This window comes from Ammospiza caudacuta, chromosome 8, assembly GCF_027887145.1.
Source record: "Ammospiza caudacuta isolate bAmmCau1 chromosome 8, bAmmCau1.pri, whole genome shotgun sequence".
Lineage (NCBI taxonomy): Eukaryota > Metazoa > Chordata > Aves > Passeriformes > Passerellidae > Ammospiza > Ammospiza caudacuta.
The window spans coordinates 40,463,423-40,478,422 of NC_080600.1; the positions used below are offsets into that span (position 1 = coordinate 40,463,423).

At 39.3% G+C, this 15,000-nt stretch overlaps 1 protein-coding gene across 2 annotated transcripts in view; it reads right to left on the reverse strand.

Moving 5' to 3' along the window:
* GTDC1 (glycosyltransferase like domain containing 1) overlaps positions 1-15,000 on the reverse strand; it is a 160,760-nt gene that overhangs the window by 16,113 nt on the left and 129,647 nt on the right. For both annotated transcript variants that reach the window (XM_058810003.1, XM_058810004.1), the window contains one exon: positions 1,789-1,898. In XM_058810003.1, coding sequence (XP_058665986.1) covers positions 1,789-1,898 — 110 coding nt within the window. The remainder of the gene's footprint in view (positions 1-1,788; positions 1,899-15,000) is intronic.

The window sequence follows — 15,000 nt, forward strand, 5'->3', positions numbered from 1 at the left end:
TCCCCTGGGGAAAAATCTGCCCCTCCAGAGCACATTTGTCTAAATCCTTAAGTTGCAACTCTTCACTCCTTCAGAGTCTAAAGCCAAGCTTTAACAGCATTGAAAAGTACAGATTTCATAACTTCCTGCTGGATATTTGCTGTGTGCTTTGAAGCAGCAAGCTACTGAAAAAGGGTTGTTTCAACTACATGAATGGCTGCTGAATTATGAAACATGTAATCCACTTTTTCTGTCACCAATGACTGTAAACATGACATTTATAATAATGAGGGAATTTGGTCCCATAATTGAAGGGAGAGGAAACGCAGTGCCAACAATTTATTTAAAAAAAAAAAAAAAACCCAAAAAGAACCGGCAAAAACCCTCCTAACTAGATTTTCAATAAAGTATGTGCAACAGGTTTTATTGGTGCCTGTTAGCAATGACCTGCATATGTCATTTGTATGAGTATGGCCCTATCAGATCCATGGAGATGAGACACATTTCACCACGCTGCCCCTTCTATAGACTCTATTTATACACGAGGATGAATGAATTGACAAGACAAGAGGTGCGGCATATAGATTTGATATACTGGCATAAATTTAGGATGATCTACATTATTCATAAGTACTGAAGCCACAAATGAGATATGTAACAACATCCAAAATGAGTGTCAATAGAATCTGTTCCCGCAGCGCACCATCGTATATTCCTATCTGTCACATATTCCTTAGAAATTTCTCCTTCTAAGAAATCTGGTGTGCTCAGTCTGGAAAGCAGCATTGCCTTGGGATCTGTGATAAGGCTTGCCTGGAAGAACAGGCTTTCAGAAAACTGTCTGAAAAGGAAGTGGACAGAAAACACGAAGAATTTCCTGCTACTGAATTATTGCCTCTTTTTCCAACACAGCTGTGTCTCAGTTGGGGACCTAAAAGTTATTTGGATCAGAGCAACTTCTTGGTGTCTTAAAAATGGCAAAATCAAAACCAAACCAATTGAAATATCACCAGTCCAGCAGGCAACAGATATGACAGAACTGACAAATAAACTAATCCCGTCTATTTTTGCAGACTGATGAGGCTGAGGGATGCAAGTCTACACTTTGGAAAACACATACGAGCTAAAACATCGGATATTTTGACACTCGCTTGTCATTACTGTACATTTTTAAAAGGTTTAATTTATTACAAGTGCACCCAGTAGAGGATTTGATCATTCTCTTTATTGCTATAATGTCTCAGGAACAAAACTGTGCGCCTGAATAAAATCAATTTATTTTCCAGACAGGTGAAACTGTTCACTGTGTTGTGGTTCTGCAGAAGCCAAGAAACGGAAGGACTGTCCAAAAGAGTGGTATCAAAATATTAAAGATTACCGATCACTTTCATGCCAGATACAAACCAGAAGCACTCCACAGCAGTCCTTAACCTCACGTTTGAGAGGGAACCAAGTGTTTTCACCTGCTAAAATCTCAGTCTGGATTTCACATGAGTGACCCTGACCTGAAAGATTTTGCTTCCTACCTGAACCATCCAATCACCCACACCTATCTCTCTGTTTAAATAAATACAGAAGTAGAAGTGTTACTGAACCACAAGTCATAAATAAGGTCTTGCCCTGCTAAGTAAAATAAAAAATGCTTACTGTCTTTAATAATTTTAATTTTACAATGTATCAATATTATTTCATTTCCCAACTAGGAAAATTCTAAGCACATTCTTTAGGATAAAAAATACAAAAATGAAAACTACTTCTGAAAGTATCCACTTTATGGTAACTTTAAAGTAAAGAAAAAAGGAAAGGTACCTGGAATTTCACTAAAAGTCTCTCCGAGCACGGACACATGGAAAGTCAGATCTTGCTCTTTCAGCTTCATCAGGACTTTAAAGAAAGTTTCAGGATCTTTGTCATGTTCCCTTAAAACAAACAGAATTTATCTCAGCATTGTCTACATTTAGTTGTGAAATTATGGGAGGTTTTTTATTTATCAGAACACTGTTCCTCTAAAATTGTACATTTGGGGACTGAATTTATTCAAATAATTTCCCTCTTTGCTTCTCCTGCATGGCTGAACATTTTCCTCAATGTAGCACTTGGGCTCAGATCTATCAGATTCTTCTCTATCTCTTCCCTGTCCTCAAACAATGCATTTACTCTTCAAATTATCAGCTTTGAAAGTGAGAAGGACTGAGCCCTGACTTGAACATAAAATTAATTTAAAAAATGGTAGGAAAAAAACGCATTTGGATTTGGTTTTTTTTTCCCTGTCCAAACATATGTATGTAACTTCCATTACAAATTTTTTTTTTGTTTTTTTTTTTTTTTCAGGAGAAACAGGTTAAACAAAAACTTCTCCTAAACCTACAGGACTTCTCAAACTGGAATTTTAGGAATTCATGCTATACTCATTAAAAGCTTTCAATCCATTCAGTGCTTTGGGTAAAGAAAGGAATAAACTACCACAAGGCATTTTCTACCTTTAGATTTTAACGGAGTTAACTGGAAATTAAAACAGAATATAAGAAACTTGAACTTATTTATAATTTCAGCTGAAGACAGTATTAAAGGTTTGTATGGGTCTGACACTCAATGGCATGAAATGTAAGTTAGATTATCTAAAAATAAATTAACCCCCCCATTTTCCAATCTATCTTCTCTACTAGCATAGAATGAAAGGTTCAAAAGGTATCACAAAGGATTTAAAATTCCCAAATTCCTTAAGTTATATTAAAAATGGAATGAGATAATTTCCTCACTCTAAGGTGAATATTAAATCTTGCATTTAATTACTCTGCTTTAAATTATTGTATTTCAACAGATGTGCACCATATGCCTTTAAAATATTTTGGTTTTATTTATTATTTAGAAAATTCCACCACTTTCCTTCCTGTATTAAGGGAAAAATCTATATCTCAGCCATCCTAGTGTCTTTCTTCACAGAGTAATTTTGTAGAATGGAGTCTGTAGGTCTCTCACACTAGTATATGAAAGATTAATAATTATATCATTCAGGAAATCTGAAGCCAAATGACATCTGCAGCTCTACACGTGTTAATTTCTCATTCAGTCAATATTTTTGGTTTAGGGAATTAAAATAAATTAATCTTATAATTAATGTGACTTCCCTAGGCTGAGAAACCTCCAGGAATTGTGGACTTTTTTAGAATTTGACACATTTTCTTAAAATAAAGCCAGACAATAATCACTTTAAGAAGTCCTCCATCCCCCCCAATTTGTTTTGTTCCCAATAATAAGGAGGAATGCAACTGCACAAGCCTTGTGATTTGTTTCACATCTGTGAACCAGGAGTTTCCATGGCAATTCCAGCAACCCAAGTGGATGCAAGCACTGGTTTGCAGGGTGTATTTCTCCCAATTGCAAAGATCCCATATCTTTGACTATTAGTTTGCTGCATCCTCATGCTAAAAAGAGCCACCTGTTTCTGGTAGGTAACTTCTGTGCAGAAACTTTTGCCAGTATTGAGCTCCCTCCAAATGCCCAGCTCCAAGAGCCAACACGGGATCGCGTGCATTCGCATTTGGCTGGAAGAGAACATCCCCGTTATGAATGCTTGCAAGGAGAACTTCTACAATGCTGGGAGCTGGTGTAATTCATGACAGAGTTTCCCCTGAGCCTCAGTTTCCCCTGGACAGGTTTTTGCGTGTGCTCTCTGAGCGATGCCACGAGCCCAGCCTGGCTCAGCTCGTGCCGGCGGACCGGCGCGTCCCCGCGCGCGGAGCCGACAGACTCGACAGCCACGACGCTGACGGGGATCCTTCCAAGCTCTTCACAGCCCCGCCATCAGCTTTGCAGTCACAAAAAGTCCTTCCAGCAAAGGATATGCTTTCCCTCTCGCTTTCCAGAAGAGACCAGGGGTCCCAGAGGCAGCCAAAAGTGGAGGATGCTGTTGGAGCCACATTGTCAAGGAGCTGGCAGGAGAACGCGGAGCCTTACAGCTCGGCGGAGCCACATAAGCTGCACATATTTAGGAAAACTGATAGGAATTGGAAGTTGCAGCTTTGTTTAATAGGTGGGGAAGAACAGAAGGAAAATTTGGCACCCAGAAGGAATGCTGAAAGGGGAAACGTTTCCTCTGCACTGGAGCCGCTCTTGCGGGTTTTCTGCTGTAGGTGATCCTCCTTCCATCCCCCAGTATAAAATGTTTCCCTTTTAGGTGGCACTCCCAGATTTTAATGACACATTTTGTGACTCTTGTAGCTTTTCTGTTTGGGAGCTCATCTTAAGTGACTCCATCAGTTCCTGTGACTTCTCCACACCACAAGCATTTTATTTTCATTAAAGACCTCCAGAAAACTCCTGGCCCGTGCACCTACAGACTGCAGTTTATTATTATTCTCGCAGAATACTGAAGGTATTAGCTGCTCCTGGTAGAAACAAATAAATAGTACAAGACCACCTCTTCGCTGCATCAAAAAGGAGAGAGCTCTGTTTCTTGGCTGACATGGAAAAAATCATATACAATCCAGTCTGCCTTACTCAGCAACAACTGCTAAACACACCAGATTGCCATAGCAGTGATCGTGGAAAAAGATGAACACAATATGGAATGTCTGTTCTGTAAAGATCTGCTCAAAATGATGTGCACTTTTGGCTGCATCTGTTGCATTTTTGAGCTTTATTAAACAGTATTAATTATATATACTCCATTTCCTGAAGAAGAACTGCAAAACAGTATAAAAGCCTGATATTAAAATGCAAACTTTTCTTTTAAGATATTATGTTTGGGGGAAAATCAATATAATGTGACTCCAGGGTCTGGCTTTGTTGTTTAGTTGAGGTATTTGAAATGCTTTTGTATTTTCACTTGATTTGATATGCATCTGGTAAAGGAAAAATAAGAACTAGGCATGGTATGAAGATGCTCTAAATTTCATCCTAAAAACATAAAAACATCAGAATGACCAAACTACAGCTGTAATGCCACAAAACAGGCACAGACACCACACCTGTGCTCAGATTTGAGAGCCCTGCCTTGGAGACATTAATCTCCATATTCAAAGCTCTCATTGTTATCCAGGATTTTTTATTATTGACTCTAACCCACAATTTCAGAGAGACATCTGAAGTTTCTCTTAGGAACTGGCTGAGGTTCAGTGATCTGGGTGGGGGATGTGGACCAGGGTTCATCCTGATTTAGTGGCTTCCCTTTGTAATCTGATATAAAACTTTGAGAAGTGTCCTTGAGCAGGGAATGGGAGTGTGGTGGGAGCGGCACCACCATTACTGAGCCTCCATTATTGTCTCTGCCTTAGATTTTCTGCCATAAAATGGGTGTGACAATATTATTTTTTCACCACAGAAGGATGCTGTCAGGATTAATTGATGACTTGACATCCCACTTTTCAGCCTAAAGTAATTTTAAAATGCAACCTCATAGCACTATGATGATGCTGCTCTATACAATCAATGGCAACATTCTCCAAAACACCCTTCTGCTCTTCAGGGATTTTGGGAATTCAGCCTGAGCCCTTGAGCCTTACCTATTGCTGGGACTGGAAGGAGAGTACATGGAGACCACCTAAACTGGAGTTATTGTCACCCACGTCCCTAACCAGTGATGTGAAACACATTATTAAAAAACAGGAAAAAAAAAGAAATAGCAGAACTTGGCCCTTTACATTATTCAATGAATATTCATCTCTTGAATTTGGGTGAAATTCAGTAAGAAACCCATATGGTCTTCTCTGACTTTAGCTTAATTTTTTAAGTCTATGTAAGCTTATCCTACATGGTGATAATCACAGTTATTTAGGATTTGGAGGAAGGCACAACTAGCAATGCAATTAGGAAGTGGAAGAGTTGTGAAAAAGCAGGACTTGTTCAAAGGTGGAAAATAAATGAAGCCTATTAAAAATACATACTAAAAGCTGGAGTTAATGCATTTATCAGTTAAAAATGGTGCAAAAACAGGGGGAAAAGTCTTAATATTTGAGAAAATATTCCATAAATGCCATGTAATGCCTGTGAAAGCCACAGCCCTGTGGTGACATCTCTGTGAATGACAGAACCAATTGGGCTGGAAAGGACTTTGAAGACCATGGAGTCCCACCATTAAGGTGCTACACATTCTGAAAGGGTTACAAAAGCAATATCAAAAGGGTTGATCTTAGAACATTTAGCATGGGAGATTTTCAGAGGGAGAGAATCCCAAATTGTGCAGTGCCTTAAATCCAGTGGTTGCAGCTCCTTCTGCCTCCCCATTCCCCAAAATCACTTCGACGTCATGGGCAAAGGTGAGAAATGGAACAAAATCCTCAGATGTTGAAGCAAGATATTTTTAAAAATGTGTTAGGTCATCTAGCAAGAGGTAAAAGATGGATTTCTGCCTGCCTACAATGAATGCTAGAAAATAGCTGATAGAATATGCCACTGAAGAATCATTCATTATTGATGAAGCTGGGCAGCAATCGTGGAGATGAAGGACCAGTGTGCCAAGAGACATCCTGGGAGAAAAGAACAGGACAGGGGACATCAGCCAGGAAAGGCACGGCTGCAGCAGAGCACAGGGAATGTGTGAGGGGCTGGGCAAGTCCATGAGCACAGAATCAATAATTAAAAATAAAGGAAATGAAGTTTCCAAGACACAGACCTTGACGTGGATGACATTGATCCTTTTTTTGGGGGGGAAGTGAAGTAATGAGCATCAAAGAAGGCAGAGGTACTGGGCAAAGCAATTCAAAGGGTAAGAAAAACACAAGAAGAGAAAAAAAATATTAAAAAATTTAAAATATTCCTGGTGAAAACTAAGTATGGCATATCCAAACACAGGGAGGAAAAGGATAAATACAAGGTAAATAGAAAACCTACATACACCCTACAGAATTAAAACCAAGGTTCCACTTCATCCAAACTGATACTGAAGAACAATATCAGGGAGTTTTTCCCTCCATTATACTATGCACTGTATTACACTTTGATATTTCACATTAAATCTTGAGCTCAGAAAAATTTGAATACAGGTTTATTATAATCAAATAATGTTAGAAAGTAGAAGTGTGGCCATAAAAGACAAACCTGGCCTTCAAAACAGAGAATTGCAGAATTCTGCTCTTTTCCTGACACTGATTTCCCACAAGACAGCACTGCCCAGCTTTCCAAATCTGCAAGATATGGTCTTAGAAGAGCTTTAATTTACAGAAATATGGTGAGAATCACAGTCAGTAAATACTTTAGTAGAATAATATTCTTCTTAAAGAAGAGGACTCATGTTACAAGCCTATTCAATACATGAAATGTAATACATTCCAGTAATTATTTTCACAGAGGACAGAAGACTTTCCTAAATCAAATTACTTTAATATACATTTTCTATGTTAAGATTATGAGAGGAAAAAAAGGCGACAAAAAAAAAAATTAAAATTCTAATACCAAATTCTGGTAACAATGCTCATGATAAATGCAAAAAAGGAAATGTTACTGCCAGGAAAGGACAATTAGAAAAGAAACAGGGAAAAAAGAAATAACTATGAAAATGCAAACATGGAGGAAAAGTTAATTGCTTTCCACTTATTCTATTTATCACAGTATTTTTCCATCTTTTTACATTTCCAAGATGGGGCTGAGGTAGACTGCAAATATGTAGTTAAGTCCAGCGAGTTTTCCTTTTCAGCTGATCTGCTCTACAAAATGTCTTTGCTGTAATTGTGCCTCTAAACATTGTCTGGCATCATCAGCATCAAAAGTTACCACAATATTTAATACCCCCTCAGTTCACAGAAAATGGAGTCAAGTAGAAGAAAATATTTCTGCATGAAAAAGAACCCTACAGAATAAATTTTAGCTGGCAATTTGTAGGTCCTACAAGCAAAAAAGGGTCCTGATCCTTGCCTGTGCTTTCAGAACACCTCTGCAAGCCAAGGAATTAAAAAATGGCACTGGAGAAGCAAAAAGCAGCCAAACAGTACTGGCAAATGCAGTGTTTTATTTTCTATTAGAGGCCATGACGTATTTACAGTGAGGAGTGTGTATTTTACCCTCTGATTTGTTCAAATTGCTGGCCTGAGAAAAATGGGTGGCATTTTGCTTTACGCTGGAAAAGCATTTTCTCCTATCTCCTGTTATCTACAAGAGATTCATAAAAAAAGAAACAAGAAAGAACCTTGGGAGTTTATTGTTTAGATTCTTCTTCTCCCCTCACAACTCACGAAGAAAAAACTCAAAATAAAATATTGCATGTCCCCTAACCAAAGAAATCTTGGGATCAGCATCAGTCATGGAGCCTCCTGCTTATTTCCTAAAGGGAGATTAAGCTTTGAAGACAAAGACCATCATTTGGTCTCAGTTACCTTGGTGTAAAAATCAATGCACTTTCATTCCAGTGCCTTTCATTTCTTTTATTCCAGCTTGGCCAGTCTGGCTGTCCCCAAGTAGAGGATTCAGATTTAAAAAAACAAACAGAACACTTTATTTCAATTTGCAACAAAGCCCTGTAAGTGCTATGGACTACCTCAAAGAGTTTATTTAAAAAAATAAAATAAAATTAACTTCCCTTAGTGTTCCGAAGGCAACATAAAAAAAGATTTTCCTGTTGTTTGGAGGTCATAAAATATCTGAGTGACCCTGACAGCCCTGATAACCATACACAATGTATCCTACTGCAATTCAACTACAAAATACTGCAGAAAGTCATGTCATGGCAATCATAAGATGGTTATGAATATGGTAGTAAGTGCATAAAAGTCTGCTAAAATAGTTCCTTGAAAGAACAAAAAACATACATAAATATAAATTTATGTATAAAGTACTACATAAAAACTACATTCCTACAGATTTTCCTGGGAATGGTGATCCCACCATACAAGACCTTGTGGCCCCTCTGTGATTTCCATCATGGATTCACACAACCAAGCTACAGCTACTTAAAACTCCACCAGATGCCCTGCTTGGGCCAAAAAGTGCATCCTGCTCTTCACTGAGTAATGCCCTGAGAGGAATTAGCTCAGGTACCCGAGATAACTCATCCTTTTGGGAGCCCCAAGGAAGAAGCTTCCAACCAGGAACTTTCTTGGCACCAAGGCTTGAAACTCATTATTCAACAAGATTAAAGTAACTCCAAATCTCCCTGCTTCCAGAATGAGGAATCAACCCAATGCATTGAGTCAGGTTTGCACAAACACAGCCGAGAAAAAACAGCAATTAGAGGACACAAGGAGGGGGAAAAAAGCATGAAAAAATGGAAAAAAGGAAAGCAGGGAGGAGAAGAAGGTGAAGAGAAGAGAGTTGAACAGTTGTAGTGCAGTAAGGAGAATTATAATATATAATTAAAAATATATTATAATATAATTAAAACCAGCTTTGATGGAAGAAACATAACCCTCCTATTTCTGGTGAAAATTGGGAGGAATATTAGATCACTTGCTTATGAAATATTTGATTTTTGTCTCTTAAAGGTTATTCCCATACTTTGGTCCAGGGTGCTGTGACTTACAAAGGGGACTGGTGGCACCATCTGCTAAGTTTGCTGGGGAGTTTGGATTACAAAACCTCTTCTGTCCTTGCCTATGATGTTCCCCAAAGCTGAGACTTATCTTGGACTATAATCTTCTAGAAAAATCCTGTCCGAAGTTTTCCAGAACATATGAAGAAGAAGATGAAAAAAAGCATAAATACAACATTACCTAGTAAAAGTGCAAACTGTATATTGGATATGTTGCAGAAGGTTCCTTGCAGAGACAGGGATGGAGACAGAGAGAGGCTTAGAACTAGAAAAGAGTGAGATTCAAATTTGCTGTACAAGACTATGTGTGAGGAGATGCCCAGGGAGCTGAGCCTAGCAAAGACAGGAGGATGAGGTTCAGAAGACCAAAACTTTTGATTTCTACTCTATTCACCCAAAAGATTGGGTGAATGGAGTGGAAAAGGATTGCTTTGAGAGGGATAGGTAGAGAAGCCTTGAGAGGACTCCTCAATCCCCCCATTTCACATGTGCTTCCGCTCAAAGACTTGGGTTTCACAACTATACAGGAAGGAAAAAAAATCCACCATAAAATGAATTTCCCATCCTGGGAAAAGGGAGAGCCAAGCTTAGTGGAGCTGTTAGGGCAATCTGTGATGCACCTGTTCCAAGCCTAAATATTCTTCAACTGTCCAGGTGATGCAGTCGTGGTCTTACATTAACTCAAAATCAGTTTTTCAACTGTGGCTAAAGCATTTATTCTAACAGGCTCTGGAGGATGGCACTGAAGTGGCTGCTTTGTGAAGCATCTGGACAGCACAGAGGGAATCACAGCATCACAGAACCATGGAATAGTTTGGGCAGGAAGGGATTTTAAAGCTCATCTTGTCCAAACATCCCTACCATGGGCAGGGACACCTTCCAGAAGCCCATGCTGCTCCAAACCAAATCCAACCTGGACTTGAAAAAAGTTTCTCTGTGTGAAAATTGGTCTAAGCACAATAAGAAGCAGAATTGGGCCACAGAGCTTAAATACCGAAAACAGAGTGCTTAGCAGAAGTGAAAGAACGAAGCGTATTTGGGGAAGCAGTGAGTAAAAAAATAAGTCTCATTTTAATACCATTCTTTCCTAGCCTATTAGGTTCTCCAATATCAAAATGAAGCCTGCTAAAAGTTAGTAAATAAAGGCTTTCAGGAGAGCTTTATTAAATCACTTATGACTTATCAAGTTAAAACTCCCACTCAGATACCTTAATAAAACTTTCAGAGAATATATTTAATTTTCCTGGAAATCAGAAGCCAATTACTACCTACAGTAGTTACTGTTGGCTACGCCACTGATCAGCTTCCTGTAAATAGAATATTTGCCAACAACTTGAATTAGTTCTCTAAAGTTTCGGTTTCTGAAGGTCAAATAACTATGTAACTGCTTAATAAAGAAGCAAAGAAGTACCTCTAAATATCTCCAAGCTCTGATGGGCTTATATTCTGCTCCTTAGGTGAGGTATTAGCAAAGCTTATTTATTTTCATTTCCAAGGCTTTTATTTGCTCATTCCCTTGTGGTAAAGCTGATTTCCATGATGATTCCCTTCTTAATTTTAATACCCTTTTTACTCATCATATAGACATAAGAATTTTCCATAAAATAATGAAACCCTTCCAAAGGAAATGAAGACAACTAGGAGAGGAAAGTAAACTATAGCTTACTTCTATTTTTTCTTCCCTTTCCCAATTAATTGATCCACTGTCATATGCATATATGAAAGATTTTTTTTTAATGAAAGGAAAATAAGGTTAATTAACATAAAAACCCTCACTCCTTGAGATGTTGAATTTTGTATTTTATCCATGCTGCCTTAAGTGCCTTGATTTCCCAGTAATGACCTAGTTCTCCTAATGAGTAACATTAACCCCTGGCTGTAGCTGTCCAGGACTTAATTGTCAACTGGAGCTGAAATAGGAGAGTTTGCCGATCAGCAGGTATGTGGTATATTAACTCATGTCATTTCAGACCCTAATAAATAAATCTGTTGCTAAGGCAACAGGAACATCAGCTGTATCACTTTTTTCTTCCCCCCTCCCTTTTTAAAGGAAACTGGCTCTCACACTGAGCTTTTAAAAAAAGGAAATTAACTACATGTAACCGTAATTAGAAGAAACATCGTTTCTCATCTCAGAAACATATCTACATTAATGAAAAAAGGCATTCAAAAAGACGGCTGCTTTCTACTGTGACCAGGGTAACTGAAATTATTTCCCTCGACTAAGGGAATGAGATTTGAAGGATACATTTGAGTGGGAAGAGATCACAAAATATCTCAGCTCTTTGTATTTCTGAGATAGTTCCCCTCTCCTTTCCTACACTGCTGATGCCAACAGAGCAAATGTTGCTTCAATGATTAATCAGGAGCCCAGGCAATTGAAATCAAGGGAGAAAAAACACCACTCAAACCCAAACACCTTCACTGTCCTCTGTGGATCTTTCTGTAAGATGGGCAAACATGCAATTTTTTTGGAAAGCTAAAAGGTAAGAGATTCACAGAACATTTAGATCTGAAAAGCCCTCAAAAGTCATTGAGTCCAGCTGTTCCCCCAGCACTGTCAAAGCCATCACTAACCCATGTCCCCAAGGGCCACATCCACACAGCTTTTACATCCCTCCAGGGATGGGGACTCCACCACTGCCCTGGGCAGCCTCTGCCACAGCTTGACAGCCCTTTGGGTGAGGATTTTTTTTCCTAATCCTCCCTGGCACAACTTGAGGCTGTTTCCTCTTGTGGTGTCTCAGAGCCTCACAGGTGAACATCACAGCCCTCACTTAATTCCTGTCATTCTATCTCAGCATGGAGTGATTGTCTTAAAATTTTCCAAACTGAAGTTTTTTGTTTAGTTTGTGGCTACAAGATGGGATTTCTGAGTCTCTAATTACCCATATCTCAATCAGAGAGCAGGTAGGAAGGATATTAAGAGATGCTCACAAGCCCAGTTACTGCTCTTGGAACACTTACTTGAGGTTCTACCTGTACTATAAACACAACAAACTACTCAAAATTCTATCTGGCTTCTCAGTTGAAGAATGCAAAGGTAACACAGAGGATCTTTTTTTGCCAGTATCAAAATTAGAGATGTTTGCTCCTCTGGACTATAAGCTGCCTATAGCCCTTTGAGAAAACATGCTGTAAGAAAGAGGGAGGAATTGATGCTGAGATTTCCATTATAGCAGAACCTTCAGCACATGCTGGACTTTTCTACAAGCTCTTAAAAACAGTGATCAAGGAATAACACATCTTCCACTGGAAGGGCTCAGTGCCTCAAATTCCCTTGCTGCAGGAAGACATTTCAAGATTAGGCATCATGGAATGAACAACCAAAGAATGAGCACTTCCAAGCTATCTTTCCACTTAAGGCTGACCTTCTCAAATTATTTCATTCACTTTCTTATTTGTTATTTGTTAGAGTCACCAGTCCTGGAGGGACTTAAAAGCCATGTGGATCTGGCACCAGGGGACAAGGGTTAGTGGTGGGCTAGGCAGTGCTGGGCGAATGGTTGGACTCCATGATCCTCAAGAGGTCTTTTCCAACCTAAATCATCCTGTGACTATAGTATCTGCTCTCAGACTTAACCCCAGCTTGCAGGAATGTGAAGTTAGACTATTTTCACATCTGGAAGAGGAAAAGGTATCAACTTCTACATGAATGTCTCCACATGTTCATGGCAGAGGTTCATCCGCCACATGCCATCAGTGTCATGCTCCTGTGAGTGCTGTTTTCCTTGGGAGTACCTGGATGGCTTTCCTTAGATACTGCTAAAAAGTTCCCATTTTGAATTTGTCATTTTACATCCTGTGGGCTTTTTATCCTACCTGGTACCTTCCAGTTAACACTGTACAAACACTTGTATTTAAAGCCTTTGTCTTCAGTCTGCCTTATTTATTCAGCATATCGACCTGTTCTCTGCAGGCTGTGCACAATGTTGAGGATGCCTGTTGAGCCTAATGGCATCTCTGGGTACTCAAATGTGATTTCTGGATGGATTTCCTTCCTGTTTTGCTGTCTTGTCACACCTGCATTTTGATGGGATAAGATTTGGTCCAAAATATTCAACATCATGAGGAAAATACAAGTCGCTGTATTCTCAAGTGTCTCTATTGGAAATAGTTTTCAATTGAGAGTTCAAACAGTGACTACACAAATCTTGTATTGTTCTGCCAAAAGGAACAAGGTACTGTTCGATATACATGTTTTTAATATACAAATATATATATATATATCATATGTTATATATTAATTATCTATTATAATATATATATTATATATGTATAAAATAAATAAAAAATACTATTTAAAATCCCTTTCCACGTTCCTGTCCCTTGCAGCTTGCAAAGGACTTTTGCTTGGCTCACTGATGAAGAGCAGCCCCATCACAGAAGGCACAACACTTACTTCTTGTCCCCATCTGGGACAAGCCCTTTCCAAGCTCTTGCTCCTGAGGGAAGAGGACCAGGGCCTCACGTTGGGCAGCCCCATGCTGGTACAGCACAGCCTGTCCTCCATGCACATAATTTCTTCATGATACTCTACATTAAACCAGATAACTGGGCACAGAACTATCTCTGAACACACCAGTTTCCCTTAGACCAGAAATCTTCAGATATTTTTTGCAATCTAGATTTGGGGTTTTTTTTCCTTCTGAATTTGCTCATCATGAGTTCCACCACTGTTCCTTGTGCTCCTGTATCTCCTGCCCCATATCCTCCCCCATGCTCTTGTCACACACTGGTAGGTTTGACATGAGATAATGGCCTTATCTGATCTTCCATGTGAACTGACAGCAGCTATTTGTTTGTGTGTAAATTCTTGCAGATTCCCTGCGTGATCTCGTATCACACCCATGCAATTATGGGAAGAAGAGTTGATTTCTGACAACTTTCTCTTATCAAATCTTTAACTGCTTAGATGATACAGGACACACAGGGAAAAAGTAAAAACATAAAGTTTGGGTGAATGAGAGGGAATAATGGATGTATAAATGCTGGGGGGGTAGTTTTGGGGGAGAGACAAGGATTATGCCATACTGGTCCCTGTCATCTTCCTAATACACTTATCCTTCACCAAATATCAGAGAATCAGGAAATGGTTTGGGTTGGAAGGGACATTAAAAACCATCTTGTTCTAAGCTCCCTGCCATAAGCAGGGACATCATCCATTATCCAACCATCCAAACTGGCCTTGGACTATTCCAGGGATGGGGCAGCCACAGCTTCTCTGGGCAATCTGTACCAGGGCCTCACCACCTTCACAACAGACATTTTATCACACCACAGTGGAAACCTGTGGGACACCACAAAGTTCTGATCAAATGTTGGAAGCTTGTCCATTAATCACCAGAATTTTGCTCTCTCTACACAAAAGGAAGAGTAATTCCTTGGTATAGACCTTGTCAGCTCAGAAACCCATCCTTGCCTTTTATCCACATCCTTGGCCTAAGTCACTCCTGCTAGCAGGGCCTTGCTATAGGTGTTTATAACATTAAGGTGGAGTGATGAAGGAGAAAACGAATTACTCTGTGGAGAACCGCGTGACTCTGCTAAAACGCTGTCAG